Below are 22,544 nucleotides of genomic sequence, written 5' to 3'. Positions count from 1 at the left end.
ACGGTCAGATTTGTGACCGTTTGGCCAGGCCGGGCCGGGTCGGTCAAAACGATTATTTTTTGCGTTTTGACTGTTTTGCCCCTTAAAACGGTCAAAAAACGGCTATTTGACGATGGCTTTTTGGTCATTTTCCTAGAAGGCTGCCTCTATAAATAGAGAGGGGTTTTCACTTCTTCTCCTCACACCAAAACTCATCTACTTCTCTCTGATACTCTCTTATACAATCTTATACTCTCTTACAATCTCTTATGCTTTATAATCCTTTCATCAAATGGCTTCTGGATCTGATTATGAAGAACAAAATCTATCTCCTACCGATATTGAAATGAGTCCTCCTACAACAACAGCTACTCCTACCGATCCTACCAGTGGTAATCCCGAATTCGGTGGCGACGAATCTGCACCAAGAGCTTCTAAAAGGCCAAGATCCGATGTGTGAAATTTTTTACGTCACCAAGGATGAACACGGTAGGATCCTCACCCAGAAGACTAAATGTGCGTTGTGCGGCCGGACTTTTCAAGCTCATCATAAGAGCGACACCAATCACCTCAAACGCCATATAGAAAAACACAACAAAGGCCAGACTCCTTAAGGTGATATCTGACAATCTATGATTTCCAATCCCCCTCTTCTCGTAGTCTCGGTACTTGGAATTATGACGCTACCCGAGCTAGAAAATGCATCATCAGGTTTATCATTCTTAAAAACATTCCTTTTAAATTAGTAGAAGATGATGAATTTGAAGATTTGTTTAGAGATGGTTTTTATCTCGATTTTAAAAAAATTTCTCGTCAAACCTGTCAACCTAACATTTTAAAATATTATCAAACGGAACAAGGAAAAATAATTTCTTATTTTAAAAATTTAAACTGTAAATTTTCTTTAACTTTTATTTTAAAAATTTAAACTGTAAATTTTCTTTAACTTCTGATATTTGGACATCTAGAGCACAAACAGGTTATTTATGTATCACAGCATACTGGATTTTCTTTAACTTCTGATATTTGGACATCTAGAGCACAAACAGGTTATTTATGTATCACAGCATACTGGATTTATGAAAATTATCAAATGTTTAAAATAGTTATTTCTTTTATTGCAATTGAAGAGTCACATATTGGTATTAATGTAACCAATTTAATAGTTGAAGAACTTATGAAACTAGAAATTGATCAAAGAATATTTTCTCTTTTACTAGATAATGCAAGTAATAACAATGCAGATATAGATTTTCTCAAAATAACTCTGTCATTGCCCTGTCATGATGAACTTTTTCATATTAGATGTATATGCCATATTTTAAATTTAATTTTTCAAAGTGTATTTACTGAAATTAAACCTATGATAGAAAATATTAGAATAGTTGCTTATATGCATATTGCTTCTGAAGAAAGACTTAAAAGATGGAAACAAATGTGTAAAAAAAAATATTAAGGCTAGACTAATTCCAAAAGATGTTGACCATAGGTGGAATTCCACCTATGCAATGTTAAGTGTAGCTATAGAATATAAAGAAATTATAAATAATTTTATAAATTATTTTGCTTCTAGTTCTAGCTCTGGTAGCTCTTATGGAAAAACTGAAGATGAATGGATAATTATATGTAATTTAAATGAGATGTTATAAGTTTTTTATGATGCTACTATGTTATTATCTGGTTGTTATTACCCAACTATTACTTTAGCTGCTTTACAAATTTTAAATATTACAAATTTTTTTAACAAATATCGTATGAATGATACTTTTGGAAGTATAATTTTTTTAATGGAGAGCAAATTTAATAAGTATTTTAGGCATATTTCTTATTTTTGTGGTTTGGGGGTTCTTATTGATCCATGTTTGAAGGATATTGGCTTTTGAAGTTTGTTACAATCATTGTATGGTGGACATGTTATAGAGTTAAATGATGGATCCATTAGTACTACTACTTCTCATCATTTAGCTATTAGAAATTATTTTATAACCTTATATGATGAGTACGTAGCTAGACATGGTGTAGCTGCACAACAGTCTGCAGCTTCGACGCCTTCGAGTTCAAGCCGAGGTAAAAGTGTAAGTTTTGATAGACATGTAATGGTAGTTGAGCTAACTGGTGGGTCTGGAATTGGATCATCGTTAAAGGTTTCTGAAATAGATGAATATTTATCTGCTTCTTTAGTTAAATGTCAAGGAAATACTTTAGATATTTTGCAATGATGGAGAGTATATAGATCAGTTTTATATCCTATATTTTCCACCAATGTTCGTGACTTACTAACAATACATGTTTCGACGGTAGCTTCGGAATCCGCCTTCAGCACAACAGAACGTTTGATTGACGACCACAGTGTTAGCGCTTATGTTTTGATGATAATTTACAACCACCATTATCAGTACTAATTGCTTGTTGAGTGATATTATAGTTAATATGTATATCAAGCATGTTAATACCATATATGGAGGATTGGATGGAATATGACCTACAACGTTAATATCTATAGGAGGTAGAGGCAATATGATGAAGCAAATGTTAATTAAGAATAACATATACAAGTAAAAGCTTCATCAAATCAAAGCAATATCAAGACTCAATGAAATGTTATTCTATGTGAGGATATTTGCTAGTTTTTCTTTTCTCTCTAGTGCTAGATTGTAGGCAAGTAGTTGTGGATTTCATTTGAAGCTATTCGGGATATCACACACACTTGCACACTTTCAAAATTTGTATTTTGGTACTTTTGTCAAAATGATGTTTTTCATAAATACGAGGATCTTTTTGTAAAATTCCTTTTCAAACAAGTTTGTCAAAATGAATATAAACTATTCTCAAAGTTTTATATTTTTTAGAATTTATCTGATATTTTTAAACATGTTTTTAAGTTCAGTTTTCCTGTGCAAACCTAGTCTGTGCATGTTTAGTCGACTCATAAGTCAACTCACGAAGTGCAGCCTAGTTGTGATTTTTCTTCTGCTGAGTCGACTCATATAAGCCGACTCATTAATCGACTCATAAGTCGACTCATGAGTCGACTCATAAGTCGACTTATTAGAGAGCCGTTGCACAGTAACGGCTAGTTTCAGAAAACCGGATTTTAGGGGATTTTGATGATTTCTTTGGGGTTTTGGCTGCTGTTATTTTTCACTATAAATATCTAACTACCCCATTTATTTTTCCCACCAACTTTGCAAGAGAAAAATCAATTGTGTTTAATTCTTGAGTTCAAGAGCCTTAACTTTCAAAATCTAATTTCTTGTTTTACACTTGCACATCGCACATCCAAAGCTTCAAGTGCAATCTCTCTCCTTGCCATAGGGCTGTTGTAAGAGAGAGCAATTCTTTATTTGCTACCATTAATTGTATGGTGATCTTATGGAGATTAACTGTGTCGTGAGATCTTGTGGAGATCAACTGTGTCGTGAGATCTCGTGGAGATCACTATGTAGAAAAAGTTTCGGCTTCCAAACCAAGTTACGCAGTGGATTCTCCTCGAGAGTGGGGAATGGGAACGTAGGCTAGAGAGCCGAACTTCGTGAACACATCGCGCTTCATTTGGATATCGATTTCTATCTTATCTCTTTTTATTTTAGCATTATATTCTGTGGTATTTGATTGTCTTAATTTTTATTGCACAATTATTGCATAAAGACCCTAATCACCCCCCCTCTAGGGTCTAACAATTGGTATTAGAGCTTGGTCTTTATATTATTTTTTGGCCTAATCACATTAGAGAAAAGATCTTATGGAGGCTTCAATGAATGTGCATATGTTAGAAGGACAATCCACCACTAGACCCCCACTTTTCACCGGTATTAATTTTACATATTGGAAAGCTAGGATGAGAATCTATCTCCGTTGCATTGACCTTGACATCCTAGACATCATTGAAAAGAAATATGTAGAAAAGCCTAAAACTAGCTCTATGACCGATGGTGAGAGGCTCCAAGCCAATCTCAATGTAAAGGCAATGAATGCCTTAATTTGTGGCCTCACATCAAATGAGTACAATAGGGTTTCTACTTGTGCTACCGCATATGAAATTTGGACCAAACTTTGCATCACACATGAGGGAACCCCCATGTTAAGGAATCAAAAATCAGTGGGCTTATGCATGATTATGAATTGTTTAAAATGCTTCCTAATATATCCATTGATGCTATGTTTTCTCGCTTCACTAATATTATCAATGAATTGCATGGTTTAGATAAGAAGTTGTCACCCCAAGAGATAAACTACAAGATTCTTCGATCATTGTCTCCGATGTAGGAACCCAAAGCTACGACCATAGAGGAAACTCACGATCTCACCACACTTCCCCTTGATGGTCTCATTGGCAAGCTCAAGGTCCATGAGAAGAAAATCAAAGAGAAGGAGAAGGAGGAAGAACCCCCACGAGTAATGGAGGAGCCATCCCAAAAGAAGACAATTGCTCTTAAAGGAGCTATTGATGACTCCTCCTCCTCGGATAGTGAAACCGGTGTTTCTAGAGAAGTGGCTCACCTCTCTAGAAGAATTTCTAAACTAATAAAATTAAATAAAAATCTTTTACCGATCTAACAACAATTTTTCTCCTCGTATAGGAAAATATTTTGAGTGCAATGAACCGGGTCATCAAGCCAAGGAATGCCCAAAGATCAAATAAAAATACTTAAAGTACAAGAAGAAGAGGACGATGTATGCCAGATGGGATGAATCCGAGCCAAGTGACTCGGATAGCGATGAGGAGGGAGCTAAGTTTGCTCTTCATGACCATAACATTTGTTTTATGGCCAACGAAGATGAGGTAATTATATCCGACTCCGAAAGCGAATCTTTTTATTTGCAATGTGATCTAGCTACCACATTAGAAGAGTTAAATTTTGAATTTAAAAGAGTAGTTAAAGAATAATCTTCATTTAAAAAATTGCATACTTCCATGGTTGAGCAATTACAATCCTCTTTTGCTCAAAAAGATGAATTATTAGGAGATCTTGATTTTGAAAACAAACAATTAAAATCTAAAATTGAAAGACTAGAAATTGCTAATGGTAAAATTAAACCCACTCATGCATATTCTAGACATTACCATTTTCAAAGAAATGAACATTATAGATCATATGCTTCTACACATAAGAAACACTTTGTATGCACATATTGCATGAAGCATGGTCACATATCCACCCATTGTAGAATTAAGAATAATGTGAATTTTTATAATATGGCATGGGTACCTAAAGGTACCAAATACACTAACTCCCAAGGACCCAAGAATTGGGTACCTAAAGTTTCTACGTCATCTTATGTAGGGAACATCACACACACGATGTAGAGGGATGTGGTACCTTGATAGTGGTTGATCATATCACATGACGGGCAACAAAGAGCTATTTGCAACCCTATCAAGGATTGAAGGAGGTAATGTCTCCTTCGGTGGCGGTGAGAAAGGTAAAATCATTGGCATTGGTAGTATTGGTAAGATTCCTTCTCCCGTTATAGAAGATGTTTATTTGGTTAGAGGCTTGAATCATAATCTTCTTAGTATTAACCAATTAAGTGATAAAGGTTTTGATATCTTTTTTAAACCGGATAAGTGCATTATTAGCATGAATGGAAAAATTGTTTTTGTTGCTAATAGAAAATCTAATGTATACATTTTTGAGATGAATGAATTAGTTTATCAAGATGTGAAGTGCCTTGCGGCAATTGATGAGAATCCTTGGATTTGGCATAAAAGACTTGGTCATGCTAACATGGAATTGATATCCAAGCTATCCAAAAGAAATCTTGTAAAGGGGTTACCAAACTTACACTTCATCAAGGATACCGTTTGCGAAGATTGTGCTAAAGGTAAACAAACCAAATCTATCTTCAAATCCATCAATGAGGTATATCAACTTCTAAACCTTTGCAATTATTACATCTTAATCTATTTGGTCCTATGCGTGTTACCTCTCTAGGAGGAAAACACTATGTGTTTGTTGTTGTTGATGATTTTTTTCGTTTTACATGGACAATGTTTCTTAAAAATAAAGATAAATGTTTTGAGGAATTTCCTTTTTAGTAAAAAGAATAGAAAATGAAAAAGATTTAAAAGTTATTAAAATTAGAAGTGATCATGGTGGTGAATTTCACAACAATTTTTTAATAATTTTTGTGCACATCATGGTATAACTCATGTATTTCCGCCCTAAGAACACCATAACAAAATGATGTTGTTGAACGGAAAAATCGTACCATACAAGAGATGACACATACTATGTTAAATGCTTTTTATTTGCCTAAATATTTTTGGGCGGAAGCCGTTAATACGGCTTTTCATTAGCGAAAGCCGTTAATACGGCTTGCCATGTTTTAAATCGTGTCTTGATTAGACCCAAGCTTAAGAAAACTCCTTATGAACTCTTTTATAACAAAACTTTATTTGTTGGGTATTTTCGTATCTTTGGTTATAAATGTTTCATTTTAAATACAAAAGATGACCATGATAAATTTGATTCAAAAATTGATGTTGATATTTTCTTAGGATATGCACCTAGAAGTAAAGCTTATACGGTCTTCAACAAAAGAACACTTGTTGTTGAAGAGTCTATAAACGTTACTTTTGATGAGACTAATATTGGTTTACAAGATAGTTTGCTTAGGAATAATGATGATGATGATATTGAGGGAGGATTGGAAGGCTTGCAACTAAATGAAACATCGTCAGTAGACGCACAAAAGGATGTGAAAAGCGTCAACACTCATGAACAAGAAGAACTTCCTAAAGCATGGAAATTCGCATCAAATCATCCAAAGGAGCAAATTATAGGGAGTCCTTCACAAGGAGTTCTAACCCGCTCAAAGGCCTTGAGTGAATGTGGTAACATTGCTTTCTTATCTCAAATATAACCTAAAAAGATTAATGATGCTTTAAAAGATGAGTTTTGGGTTTTAGCTATGCATGATGAACTAAATAATTTTTAAAGAAATAATATTTGGAAACTAGTTCCTAGACCTAACAATGTGAGTGTGATTGGAACAAAATGGGTTTTTAGAAACAAACTTGATGAATATGACATTGTAACAAGAAATAAAGCTCGTTTAGTTGCCCAAGGATACAATTCAGAGGAGGGCATAGACTATAATGAAACCTTTGTACCAGTTGCAAGGTTAGAATTTATTAGAATGTTTTTAGCTTTTGCAAGTTTTAAGAATTTCAAATTATTTCAAATGGATGTTAAAAGTGTCTTTTTAAATGGTTTTATAGAAGAAGAAGTATATGTTGAGTAACCCCCGGTTTTGTGGATCATTCATTTCCTAATCATGTTTACCGGGTTCAAAAAGCTTTATATGGGTTAAAATAAGCTCCTAGAGCTTGGTATGCTCGCCTCTCTAGTTTTCTTATTGAAACTAATTTTTCTAAAGGGAAGATTGATAATACACTTTTTATAAGAAAAAGGAAAAATGATATTATTTTGGTTCAAATATATGTTGATGATATCATTTTTGGTGCTACTAATGAAACTTTATGCAAAGAATTTTTTAAAGTTATGCAAGATCACTTTGAGATGAGTATGATTGGAGAGCTCACATTCTTTCTCGGGCTCCAAGTCAAGCAAACTAAGGATAGAATTTTCGTTTCTCAAAGCAAATATGCTAGAGAATTAGTGAAGAAGTTTGGATTGGAGAACTCAAAGCATGCACAAACTCCCATGAGGACAAGTATCAAGCTTGATGCGGATGATACTGGTGAGGATGTAGACCAAAAACTATAGCGAGGTATGATAGGTAGTCTTCTTTACCTTACCGCTAGTAGACCCGATATCATGTTTAGTGTGTGTGCATGTGCACGTTTTCAAGCTTCTCTTAAAACATCTCATTTGCTTGTGGTTAAAAGAATTATTAAATATGTAAATGATACTATTGATCTTGGTTTATTTTATCATAAAAGCACCTCTTTTGATCTTTATGGTTTTTGTGATGCCGACTTTGCCGGATGTAAGGTAGATCGCAAGAGTACGAGTGGTACATGTTAATTTTTGGGTAACTCTCTTATCTCTTGGGCTTCCATGAAATAAAATTGTGTTGCCTTGTCCACTACGGAAGCGGAATATATTACCGCCGACTTATGTTGTGCCCAATTTTTATGGATGAAACAAAGTTTGGTTGATTATGACTTGCATTTTTAAAATACAAAATATTTTTGTAATAACACTAGTGCTATAAACATTTCCAAAAATTCCGTTTTGCACTCTAGAACCAAGCATATTGATGTATGCCACCATTTCTTACGTGATCATGTAGAGCGGAAAGATGTATCCCTTATTCATATTGATACTAAATCTTAATTAGCGGACATCTTTACCAAGCCTCTTAGTGAAGAAGATTTTTGTCGCATAAGAAATGGTTTGGGCCTATGAATTATTTAAAAATATCTTTGCTTGCTTGTTTGCTTGGTCACATATTATATATGCCTCATTTTCATAACATGCTTAAGCACATACAAATTGCCAAGAGGAGTGTGTGGTGAGGACGTAGTCGATACCAAGAGAAGTGGCATGGGTGGCCTAGTGAGAGGTGGTAATTCCGAGCACTTGAGGGAGGCAATACATGAGGACCAACACTTGAGGTATATTTAATGTATTTAAGTATGTTTCTCTTTTCATTTCCCTACTTTTTGATGGTGACAAAGGGGGAGAGAAATCTCCTCATTTGTCCTCATTTGTGCACATAGTAAGGGGGAGCTCATAGATAAGGGGGAGCACCTATCCATGAGCTATATTTATTTAGCTCATAAATAATGGTTGGTTGTCATCATCAAAAAGGGGGAGATGGTTAGCCCTTATGTTTTGATGATAATTTACAACCACCATTATCGGTACTAATTACTTGTTGAGTGATATTATAGTTAATATGTATATCAAGCTTGTTAGTACCATATATGAAGGATTGTATAGAATATGAGCTGCAACGTCAATATCTATAGGAGGCGGAGGCAATGTGATGAAGCAAATGTTAATCAAGAACAACATATACAAGTGAAAGCTTCATCAAATTAAAGCAATATCAAGACTCAAATAAATGTTATTCTATGTGAGATATTTGCTAGTTTTTCTTTTCTCTCTAGTGCTAGATTGTAAGCAAGTAGTTGTAGATTTCATTTGAAGCTATTCGGGATATCACACACACTTGCACACTTTCAAAACTTGTATTTTGGTACTTTTATCAAAATGATGTTTTTCATAAATACAAGGACCTTTTTACACTTTCAAAACTTGTATTTTGGTACTTTTATCAAAATGATGTTTTTCATAAATACAAGGACCTTTTTACAAAATTCCTTTTCAAACAAGTTTGTAAAAATGATTATAAACTATTCCCAAAGTTTCATATTTTTTAGAATTTATCTGATATTTTTAAACATGTTTTTAAGTTTAGTTTTCCTGTGCAAATCTGGTCTGTGCATGAGTCGACTTATCAAAGAGCCGTTGCACAGTAACGGCTAGTTTTAGAAAACCGGATTTTGGGGAATTTTGATGATTTCTTTGGGGTTTTGGCTGCTGTTATTTTTCACTATAAATACCTAACTACCCCATTTATTTTTCCCACCAACTTTGCAAGAGAAAAATCAATTGTGTTTAATTCTTGAGTTCAAGAGCCTTAACTTCCAAAATCCAATTCCTTGTTTTATACTTGCACATCCCACATCCAAAGCTTCAAGTGCAATCTCTCTTCTTGCTATAGGGATGTTGTAAGAGAGAGCAATTCTTTATTTTCTACCATTGATTGTGTGGTGACCTCGTGGAGATCAACTGTGTCGTGAGAGCTCGTGGAGATCAACTGTGTCGTGAGATCTCGTGGAGATCGATGTGTAGAAGAAGTTCCGGCTTCCAAACCGGATTGTGTAGTGGATTCTCCTCGAGAGTGGGGAGCGGGGACGTAGGCTAGAAAGCCGAACCTCGTGAACAGATCGCGCGTCATTTGGATAACGATTTCTATCTTATCTCTTTTTATTTTAGCATTATATTTTGTGGTATTTGCTTGTCTTAATTTTTATTGCACAATTATTACCTTAAGACCCTAATCACCCCCCTTCTAGGGTCTAACACACAGGACATGCTTAGATCCGTATACTGTACAAGCGGTGATGTGCTTACAAGATTGGTGGAGGTACGAGAAGCGAACGTAAGACATCGATCGGATGGTTGGAATTGAAGATAAATTTGAAGAGTTAGGACTAGCAGATAGATATAAAGATTAAATAATATTCATCAAAATATAATTTTTTTCTTAGCTCAAGAATGTTTGCTCAAGAATAGTGGGGTCATGGGTTTGTTTGCTCAAGAATGTTTTTCAAGTATAAGAGATCAGAACCCAATTCTAGCTGACATACTATATTATAGAAAATTAGAAGATATTATTGAGGTAATATACAGGTTTGGTAAATTAAAACAATGTAGTTACACGCTGTTCAAGGTTTGGTGGTGTCCTGCAAAGAAGCAAAAAAGATTATTATGGATTTACACATATCAATATCTATCGAGAAGTATATAGGATGAGAAATTTATTTTCGCAGAACAAGCTGATCAGTGCTTCTTTGTGAAAGATCGGAATGCCATGTCTGATTGTGAAAGATTTTTGATGTTTAATTGCTATCCTGTTAGAACTTTGATGGAGGATGGTACTAAATTATCTCGAGAAGATGACGATGCATAAGTTGATTCTACTTATATCAAGCAACTTATTAAGAATTTGAGATATTTTACATGTACAAGGGTAGACATAGCTCACGGGGTTGGTCCAATCATCAGAAATTGGAGGCCACTTGTCAATGTCATCTACAAATTGCATGTAGTACCTAAAGGGACTTGTGATCAAGATTTGATTTATTCTACATCGAACAATTATGATGTTATAGGTCATTTTAAAAGTGATTGGAGCATAATAATGATATTCATAAGAGAACTTCTAGCTATGTTTTTAATTTTTCTCCACCGTATTTTCTTTATCATCGAAGAAACAATCCATTATTGTACTTTTAGCTTGTGAAGAGGAGTATGCAGCAACAACATTGAGTGCTTGTTAAGTTGCTTGATATGTAATGTGCTTAATCAAATTCATATTCAAGTTGAAGGCCCTACAATGATCTATGTTAACAACATGTCGGCAATTGATTTGGCAAATAATCATGTTACTCATGGAAGGAGCAAGCATATCCATACTCGTACCATTTTCTTTGAGATAATATTGAGAAGAAGGAGATCATATTGGTTTATTGTAAGTCTAAAAGATTAAGTTGCATATATCCTCACTAGACTCTTAAATTTTGAAGCACTTGTCAAGTTGAAGCATATGATAGGAATGATGACTTTACGATTATCTAGAAATTTTTATCTCTAAGAGTTAGCTTTAATAAAGTTTCCTACGAGTTTGCATTGATAGTCATCTAGAAGTTGGATAACACTCTATCTCTAGGTTTGCGTTGTCATGAAACACTGTTTACAAGCCTATATATTTAGCATTACTGTACCCATGAGTCAGTAGCTAGACAAGTCAGGGAATAATTTTTTTGTTTGTTTCTTCCATCTCTCTTTGCTACATATTTATTATTTAGTTTTAAAGTTGCTCCAATAGCGGTATCAAAGCTATGATCCGTGTTAATAGGATAACGTTGCGCTCTATTTTTGTATTGGATGGGAATAATTATCATAGATGAAGAGTACATATGAGGGTTTTCCCAAGATATACTGGGTGTTATATAGTATGGAGTTGCCGATCTTGCGGAGAGTGCGAGCAAAGGCGAGAAGAAATCCCATAGTGAGGACAAGAAGAAATATTAGAAGGAATGTGTTATTCTACATCCATCAAAGAGTAAACGATTCGGTTTTTGAGAAGATTGATGGAGCAATCATGACAAAGAATACATGGGATATGTAGGAGACATCATACAATTGAGTTGAAAAGGTAAATAAATAGACTTTAAACATTGAGTTGCTAATTTAAACTTTTGCAGATGGAATGAGGCCAAGGTGTCGCATATATATATATATATATATATATATATAATATATATATATATATATGTATATATATATATATATATATAATATGTTATATATAAATATATATAATATATGTATTATATAATATATATATTCTATATATTATATATATATATATATAATATATATATATATATATATATATAATATAATTAATATATATATATATATATTATTATGTATATATACGTCATATTATATAGTATGTATATGTATATATTATGTATATAATGTAATATGTATATAAGTAATAATATGTATATTATGTATAGTATTATATTATATATGTATATATCGTGTACATTTATATATATGTATATCTGTATATATATACTGTATATATGTGTGTGTGTGTTTATATATATATTATTTATATATACTATATATAAATATATATATATATTATCTTATATATATAATATATACTATATATGTATAATATAGTATATTATATATAAAATATATATATTATATATATATATATATATATATATGTATACATATATATATAAATATATATATATATAATTATATATATATTTATATATATATGATATATTATATAATAATATATATGTATACATATATATATTTATATGTATACATTTATATATATATATGTATACATATATATATTATTATTTTATATATATATATATATATATATATATATGTACCATATATATATATAATATATATATATATAGATATGGTATACTGTTATATATACATAATATCTATATGTATATATACATAATATACATATATATCTATATATATCATACATACATACATACTACATACATTACATATATATATCTATCATATATATACATTATATATATATTATATATATCTATATATATAATATATACTATATATATATAAATATATATATAATATATATATATATATATATACATATATATATATATATATACAGAAGATTTCCCATGCGCATCAGTGCGTACACATCAGCTCCGTGTTTGTTAAAAGCAGGGGTTTTTTTGATAAATTGGCGACGAAGAAGCAGTTAATGGGCATCAGCGAATCTCGAGCTCCGTGTTTGTTAAAAGCAGGGGGTTTTTTGATAAATTGGCGACGAAGAAATCAAAAACCCCACAGCGCATTAATTTTTCGTCCAAGTGCTCGTGACCCCCTGCTTCTTCTTCCCCCATTTCTCCCCCATTTCTCCCAAAATCACAGCTTCAGCTCCGTGTTGAATCAGCCGATTTCCCCCATTTCTCCTCCTCCGTCGAGTTCCCCAACTCCGCCCACCACGAAAGTAGCATCGCCACCGAAAAAAACCGATCTTCTTCGAGCTCGTTACAGGTTTTGATTAGGGTTTTTTTTTAATTTTTTTCTTCGATTTCCTGGTGCTTACAGTGAATCTGCAACAGCAAAGGCGTACCCGAACTTGATTAGGGTTTTGATTAGGGTTTTTTTTGATTTTTTTCTTCGATTTCCTGGTGCTTAAAGTGAATCTGCAGCAGCAAAGGCGTACCCGAACTTGATTAGGGTTTTGATTAGGGTTTTTTTTGATCTCTGTGCTTATGGTCTAAATGCTTTGCTAGACTCAAGTTCGTTTATCTATATAAATGAAATTGTTGATTCTTGTTACCCCATAACTTCAGAATTGGGTAAGTATTTTTTTTTACTCTTAGGGTGTCTATCTGCAAAATAAATTCCTTTCTCTCAATACTTGTTCTCATATTTCGTACATCGTAACCAATAATATTTAGTTAGGAAACTGAACTTTTATACATTCATTATCATTCACCTAATTATCATTATCCTAAAATTCACAATATCTTTCCTCTAAGACTGCTATGCTGGGAATTCATTCATCAGATCCATATTTCACCACATTTAAAAATCAACATAAAGAGATTCAAAAGAAATCCCAATCACCTTTATACATAATTCAAAACTTTGTTATATCATTGATCCAATTGGAAAGAGTCATGAATTATGAAATAATTATGAACTTGATTCTTTTGGTTGTCTGTTGAATCAGATCTCTCCATTTTCAAATTGTGTGCATTAAAAGCTGCTTTGTTGTCAGCTTCAACATGCCTGATCTACAACATTCAATTTGTTCAACTAGGTTATTTTTATTTTTTCCTGATCTACAACATGCTAACTTTAGGTTGTAAAAATTGTAATTACCCTCCAACCTGGGGTATTTTCAGGTTATCCATGGCTAGAAAAAGTTTTTATGTTGTGAAGAGAGGTCGACGATGTGGAATTTTTAATAATTGGGAGGAATGCAAATATCAGGTAGATAAATTCCCAAATGCCTCCTACAAAGGATATGCAACGTACGAAGAGGCTTTGATTGAATGGGAGAAGTACACACTCGCTCGTGATTCAGCATCCAGCTCGAGGCCTGTCCAAACATCTGTTTATGCTCAAGAACAAAGATATCCAGTGAGCCATAATATGGATGTGGACAAGGAAAAACTTAGGGAAACTTCTATTTTCTCTATCTATGCTTTTGTATTAGGTTCATTGTTTACAATATTAGTATTTCTAGTATGTATCGTTGCGGTATTTGTTGGTTTCTCCATTGCAAAAAACATGTGATGTAATTTGTATTAGTATTTCTAGTGTTTGTCTTTAGTAATGTTCCCTTATTTTATGAAAATGGATGGATGCTGATCGATGCATCCAGTGTTGAATTTCCAGGCTCACATGTTGTTCTGTTGGAAAATTTGATGTAATTCGAACGCTGGTCATTAGCTCCGGTTATAGTTGAAAATATTTGTTTTGGGGCATCATGGGTTTTATGTGTAATTTGGCAACTCAGTTTATTCCAAATTGTGAAAGAGGAAATGTTGAAAATGATGAGCAGTTTAAAGAGTTAAGAATGAAACGGTTGAGGAGCTGGAGTTTGAGCTAAGTTATTGTTATGTTAACATGAATGAGATGAAGAAAGAGGAACTAGGCTTGCAGTTATTCTATGGAGTTAAGAATGAAACCTGTAACATGACCTTTTGCATGTGTGTTGTTCAAGCATCTCAAGTTGGTAAGTGGTGATTCTCAAATGGTAACTGTCAAAATGTAACAAGCGAACCACTAACATGAACCAGAACAGGGAAAAAAAATAAAAAGAATGCCCATTAGCATACCTTCAACTAAATTATATGGCAGACAGAATTTACAATACATGCACCCCACAAGAATTGAAGATAACATATGGCTTCCATTAGCATATGACAGAATTTACTGTAACAGTTAGCATATGCATTGGCTGCAGTGGATACAAAAACCGATGTCAAGATTAACAAAAGTACATACATAAAACCCACCACTTACTCACAAACTGATGTCAAAATTAACAAAAGTACATACATAAAACCCAACCACTTCTCACAAACTGATATCAAAAGCATTAACCCACAACTTTCACAATGTGGACCTGATTTGTTTACGTCCTGTAAAGACCAATTAAAACAGAAAAAATGCTCATAATACAGTCTTACAATCCATAAACCAGAAATATATTCCACCAGAATCATATGAAAGTCCAAACAACAGCAGCAGGGTTAAACAACTATAAAGTTGGTATTATTTATGTCTGAGTACTAAAATTAGCATAAAGGAACTTCATATAAACCAAAACCAAGGAAAACCAAGTTGTTGGCTTCAGGAGTCAAGAACAGAATAAGTGCATCCTTGCATCTTCTATTGCAGTGCCAAAAAAATGAACAAATCTCAGTGACCAGAGAACAAATTCCTGCATCTATCTGCTGAAAACATCATGTCTGCAATTTTAATTATTGAATACAGTACCTGCAAGGAGCGTGCAACAAGTATACATCAGATGTAATCTAATTTGTAGATGTAATCTGAAACAGAAGGTAAGAGCATGTCATTAAAATGACCAATAGATATCACAGTACCCATATGCACTAAATCTGGCAAAATAGAAGCATGTAGAAGACCGTCTTCATAGGAGCCCATCATCCCCATCTTCACTTGATGACCCATTACCCTCATGCCAATTTGTGTCACCGCATGTAGAAGACCTACATTATAAAGAAAAAATATATATATACACCAAGGGGATAATAGAAGGTGAAGAATAAGAAAGGATTAAATAATAAAAGAATTACTACTTACGGATTTGTGAGTGCCGGACAATTTCGCTTATCATGTGATTGGCCTACTTTACCACACCCGTGGCAACGTCTATCTTTTTTATTTTTTGCTCTAGCCATTGCTTTCTCTTTTCCTCCCTTCAACCTTTTGCCGCACCCTTTTGCTCGCACTTGATCGGGTTCATTGAAACTATTTTGAAAAGTACAAGAATCCTGCACACTAGTACCATCATCCATTAAATTACTACTCATTTGATTATTTTTCTCGGTGAAGCTCTTTGCAACCGTGCGGCCACTAACCATGTGGCTACTAATGAATTGGTCGATTTGCTCATTAATGATACGCACTCCATCGGTAAACATCTTCCTCGTTTCTTCACATAAAAAGAAAGACTATGCATATAAATATTTTTAATAATATACATAAACTATAATGCCTGTGAAAAGTATTTGGAAGAACAAGAGGGAATGCCTTAGTCATCGCTGGGTCTTGATCGGTAATAATCATCTTCGGGGCACCACCAGGCATACTTTCCAAAAATTGATTAAATAACCACACAAAATCATCAACGCTCTCATGATTCAAAAATCCACAAGCAAAAATAATTGTTTGACCATGATTGTTAACCCCCATTATTGGTGCAAATATAAGGCCATAGCGATTAGTGTTGTAAGTAGTATCAAAGATTACAACATCACCGAAAAATTTGTAAGCCCGCCTTGATCTTGCATCGGACCAAAAACAACGAGTAATCTTTTGTTCCTCATCGGCCTCAATTTGAAAAGTAAATGCGGGATTCTTTCCTTGTTCTAATTTTAAATATTCATAAAATATTTCACCATCATGCCCCTTCAAATCAGCCCATATATCCCTTTCATGATGATACAAATCTCTTTGAGTGCACCCAATATTTTCTATACCTCCTGATTGTACTCCAAGAAAACTGAATTGTTGATGCTGAGGTATATTCACCATGGATAACTGTTTAGTTAGAAACTTTGTTGCGGCTGAAACGTTACGATGAGATCTTAAAAGATGAACATTTGATGGTGTTGATAGTGGGTGACTGTGCTCCTCATTAAAAATAGTAACAATGTATTTTCCAGAGTTTGATTTCAAAACAGCAATTTTGGCAGTACAATCCTCAGCTAAGTTTCCCCGACGTCTTTTCTTTCCAACATCCGCGATTTTTAAAGATTTTCCTTGTTTAAAACAAACATACTCCTTCCTTCTTATTTCACAACTTCCCGGCTCTTTGCAAGTAGTCGAAGACCTTACACTAAACCCAGCTGCTTTAGCATAAGCATTATAGAATGTCAAAACATCATCTATTGTGTCAAATTCTTGCCCTTTTTTTGGCCTCAACTCATCTGAAACTTGAGGAGTATATATCAAATCATCGTCGTCCAAGTTTACTTCATTAGCTTCAGTGCCTAAGTTATCCATTCTGTAATTAACCATGTTAAAAATATATGCAAATTAAGATGCAGCAAGTATTGCATACTAACAGGTTTAATAATCAAGGTGCCCCTAGCAATAAAATAGTTTTCATAATAGAAAGATACAGGTGTATAGGGGGAATTTACAAATGATCCTATCACTGTAAGAAATAAATGAAATCATTTGAAAGCATTTAGACCATAAGCCATAGTGTTAAGTTTCAATGTGATCGGCCAGTTTGCATTTCTCAATACTTTTAACACAAGTAGCTAGGTCTGAAAGCATTATGGGCTCTGTATTTGGACAAACATAACTGTACGCAAGGAAAGGGCATTTATAACAATCTGGTGAGTACAAGACTGATACTAAGCACATAATACAAATTGCCCAGGCACAAGACATACGAAAATATTTCATACAAATAATAAAAAATTTCAGATCTACAAAATCATATAAGCATGTCATATTCTCTTCATAACCATCACATTCTCCATACACAAAATTAAACTTTTTTTAAGGTTTGGTATAGGATCTCAAAGTTTCCAAGTTTCCTTATGTAGTAGAGCATACAAAAATAAATACTCATATAGCATCTTCTCACAAGCCATGTAGATGATGCATCCTACATTACCCTTTAGATATCCAGATGCATACCCATTCTATCTAGAAGTAAAATAATAAAAAATGAAAAAAATTATTGTCACTAGCGAGATTAAAATATGGAAGCAAAAGAAAAAGAGTCATAGTGTTAAGATTATAGATTGATTCCTAAAAAAAATACCGACAGAGCTCTGTACCTTCAACCACGAGCTCGTCCGCGGTAACTTAGAGCCGGAGTTGGGGGAGAGGACGCTGAAGCACCAGGAAATTGAAGAAGATCGGTTTTTGTCGGCGGCGATGCTGCTTTCGTGGTGGGCGGAGTTGGGGAACTCGACGGAGGAGGAGAAATGGGGGAAATCGGCTGATTCAACACGGAGCTGAAGCTGTGATTTTGGGAGAAATGGGGGAGAAATGGGGGAAGAAGAAGCAGGGGGTCACCAATTATTTTGGGAGAAATGGGGAAGAAATGGGGGAAGAACGACAAATTAATTAGCTGTGGTTATTGATTTCGTCGTCGCTATATATTCAAAAAAAACCCTGCTTTAACAATTCCCAGCTCGAGATTCGCTGAGGCGCATTAATTCTTCGTCGTCGTCAATTTTTCAAAAAGACCCCTGCTTTAACAAACACGGAGCTGATTCGTACGCACTGATGGCGGCATGGAAATTTCTGTATATATATATATATAATATATAATATATATATATATATATATATATAATATATATATATATATTATATGTTTGTGTGTGTTGTGTGTGGTGTGTGTGTGTGTGGTGTGTGTGTGTGTGTGGTGTGTTGTGTATATATATATATATATATATATATATATATATTATATATATAATATATATATATATATATATATATATATATATATATATATATATATATATATATATATATAGCCAAGGCAATATGTATCGTAGTTAGATGGTGTTATTGTTGAGGGGCCGCTTTCTCCCCTGACTTTATATCTGGTTCTTTGAGTGGGGTTGATGAATCTGCACAAGTAGGAACTCGTGAGAGGATGGGGTTTGGTTCCCCCATGGTTCCTCCGATGGTCAAATTAGCTGATGAACTTGAGTGGGGAAAAAAAGGACTGTGAAAGTTCTTGTGTGTGTAGTATGTCTGCTAAAAGATTAGATTTGCTATCTTCGATTCATTTTGATCCCGATTAAAGTTCTTGTGTGTGTAGTATGTCTGCTAAAAGATTAGATTTGCTAACTTCGATTTATTTTGATCCCGATTAAAGGTGGAATAGTACATGTATTTATACCTAGGGTATAAGGATAGATCGGTCACTTTGGCCAAGTGTAGGAAGGCGGTGGTGAAGTGTGGGCTAGAGGGTGAGTCAGCACCTACTTTACAGGTGTTGGCTTATGACTAGATGAGTGATCAGCTCAGCATTAAATAGGAAGCAATTGGTGGCATGGGGGTGCCTGTGTGGTCCGATGAGTCATAAAGGCTATCGGGGCTAGAGGCATGATACGCCTATCATGCATTAAATGTGATGCAGACACGTTACCATGGGGAGAGGCTCTAGGCAGAAGTTATTCTTTAACTTTGCCAAGAAGTAACGCCTTTCGAGTCGTCATCACGAGGCATCCAACGAATGGTATAGGGGGCTCGTGGCGAGTCATCTTCGAGAAAAGGGGGGGACAAGTACCACCATTCGAGTTGACATGAGGGAATGTTGACTCGACAAGTCGGCTAAGTTGTTATCCCTATTGGTCTCTGGACGCTAACTTGATTGGGGCATAGCATGCAGTACACCTGTCCTGTACTGGGCAATCTGTTGCTTTTTTACGAATGAGAACACCATAACAGTTAGCCCCTTTCACTTGTAGTCGGCTAAAATCAGATTAGCTTTTGGACGGACTTGGGTTGTATTGAATGAGAAACTGAAAAGTCTCTTCGGATTAGACGTGGCTGACGTCACTATGCATTCCTTTTGGCTGTCACAGCTCTGCTTTTCTTGGAAAATTATAGGCTATTCAAGGTGAGTGGGTCGCGCCTCGATCTCAGAGAGGGCGCTTCAGATTCTGACAATTAATCCTAGCAATTGGAAAATCCTTGATCCGATCGTTCTAATTTCAATGGTTGTAAAGCTAGCTGTCTATATATAAGAATAGGGCCATAAGAGTGGTAGTTATTATCTCTTCAAAATCCCTTTTAGAGAATCCAAAATCTTCTTTGTTCATCCCTTCCGGCGATCATCTTTGCAACCTTCAATGGCTTCTGAACCTGTTGATCAATGAGCCCTCCTGGCGGGGATTCACTCCAAAGTGACTATGGCCCAAAAAAGGACAATCCACAAGAAGTTTGATGTCCGTGAGGAGTATGGACTATTGACCCCGGTGAGGTCTGAGGCCATATATGATCATGGGCCAGAGCGGAGTCCACTTTACTTAAGACATCTGGAATTTGGCTTGCAATTGCCTCTGCATCCCTTCCTCAAGCAAGTGTTTATGGTGCTACGGGTATCACCGGAGCAGATGAAGCCAAACATCATTGCTATATTAGTGGGGTTCGTGGTGATCTGCCACTGGCTAGGAATAAAGCCCTCTTTATGGGCGTTGGGTCAGCTGGTGGTTGTTAAGGTGAACCAGAATGAGCCCCACTTCCACTTTCAGATGGCTGGAAGTTCAGGCTTATCACCAGCCTTCCAGATTCATATAAGGACTGAAAGGAGAAGTTCATCTAGGTCGTGGGGGATGACTTGGAGCTGGGCTGCTTCGACTGGCCTAAAATAAGGAGGGAGGAGCTCATGGGAGGTGAGCTATCTGCGAACAAGAGGGGGAACTTGACTTGATCAAGTCGTACACCGTCTCTCGTCGAGTCGACCATCTTCTCAGCAAGTCAGTCTTGCGAGTCATCGACATGTTAGTCGTGCTGGCTACCGCCCAGGACCATGAGAGAGCTTCAGCCCTTATCATAGGAGGAGTTGAGGCAGCACTGGTGCCTACTATTTCTTTAGCTGCTCCTTAGGAGGAGGAGGCTGCTAGGCCTATAAAGCGTCTTTGTTAGAATATTCCTCCAACGGAGGCTGAGGCGGCCAAGAAGGAGGAAGCCCCCACCCTCGTCCATAGATGAAGGAGGCGGCCCCGATAGGAAGATGATAACAGGAGGTACAGGCAGCTGCTGAGACGACTGAGACTGAGGTCATCCATTTGGATAAGTCGGCTTCGGGTGAACCAGCTGAGGCTCCTCAAGGAGGGGAGCCGAGATGAGGGCTCATGATGGTGGAACGGAGGTGTTCACTCATCGTGGAGAGCCGTCTCGCCATGGGAAGGAGCCGATTAAGGAAGAAGAAGAGCCTTCCGTAGGGCTAAACTATCCCTTCTCCCATCATGTTGATGAGTGCGGCGCCAATGGTTTCACACGAGGCTACAGTCCAAGGTGAATCCAGAGATGTTAAACCTGCCATGCACCTATATAGTGCAATAACATATTTTACCATCATAATAATATCTCTCTAGTGAAACCAATTAAGAATACTGCAGGTACAAGCATATACGAGAAAAGTAAAAATGCAATGAACATGCCAAGAGAAAGAAATATCCAAAGGACATGATCATGTCCCAACTAAATAAAAAAGAGTACAACTGATAAACTAAAATAAATATGAAATATCTCAATACGCAGAGTTAACTGAAATAGTACTAAGGCTCGCACCTTCAAAATGAAATACAAGTTTATAATTCACTAAACAAATACTAAACTAATGTGGAGCATAAGCTGTCTATCAAGAAATGACGACGACTATGTAGAAATTCCGTCACCCTACGGCTCTTCGAAGCTCTATTCCGCTGCCTGAAAAGAAGGGGAAACAACAGCGTCAGAGCGCTAGCAAGATCATCTCCATTCCCCCCTAGGGAAAGGGCTGCTACATATGATGGAGGCTCTACCTATATATGCATACCCTACCTAAATCATTTACCCTGTACTAGATGGGGTTAACACTTAGAAATTCACAACACGAGACTGGTACGTCGAGTGAAATAATCTAAACAAGGAAACCCTCATGTATATACCATATGTATCAAATTGTGAATCACTAAATATTAACTCCAAAACTAAGAATAAAAGAATAAAGGAATGTAATACTAAAATGTCAACCAAACAAAGTCATATATGTCAACCCAAAACCTCATACTACCCTTGGGTAGTTAATACGAATACCAATACATAATCCTGTGTAATCCATAATATCATATAGCCCATCACAATTTAACTCAACGGTGAACCATTTACATGAACGATCTCCTGCTCAAGAGTTAAATGGCATACATTTCACAGTGCTATTTCTTGCAAAGTTCTATGATATCATCGCATCACTATGCGGAACAAACTACCTATTCAAGAATGCTAAGTAAATATTGTCCACTAGCCTCATTG

At 35.3% G+C, this 22,544-nt stretch overlaps 1 protein-coding gene and 1 long non-coding RNA gene across 2 annotated transcripts; one reads left to right on the top strand and one right to left on the bottom strand.

The window, feature by feature from the left end:
• LOC109845429 lies at positions 13,084 to 14,692 on the top strand. The gene is made up of 2 exons (XR_002248352.1): positions 13,084 to 13,331; positions 14,192 to 14,692. It is a non-coding gene; the product is annotated as an uncharacterized LOC109845429 (long non-coding RNA).
• On the bottom strand, positions 16,479 to 17,549 carry LOC109846222 (protein FAR1-RELATED SEQUENCE 5-like). Its single transcript, XM_020415446.1, has one exon. It carries the CDS (start codon positions 17,547 to 17,549, stop codon positions 16,479 to 16,481), a length of 1,071 nt encoding a protein of 356 aa, XP_020271035.1.

Source organism: Asparagus officinalis, chromosome 6, assembly GCF_001876935.1.
Source record: "Asparagus officinalis chromosome 6, Aspof.V1, whole genome shotgun sequence".
Classification (NCBI taxonomy): domain Eukaryota; kingdom Viridiplantae; phylum Streptophyta; class Magnoliopsida; order Asparagales; family Asparagaceae; genus Asparagus; species Asparagus officinalis.
The sequence above is the reverse complement of the archived record's forward strand: the minus strand, read 5'-3'. Positions and strand labels throughout refer to the sequence as shown.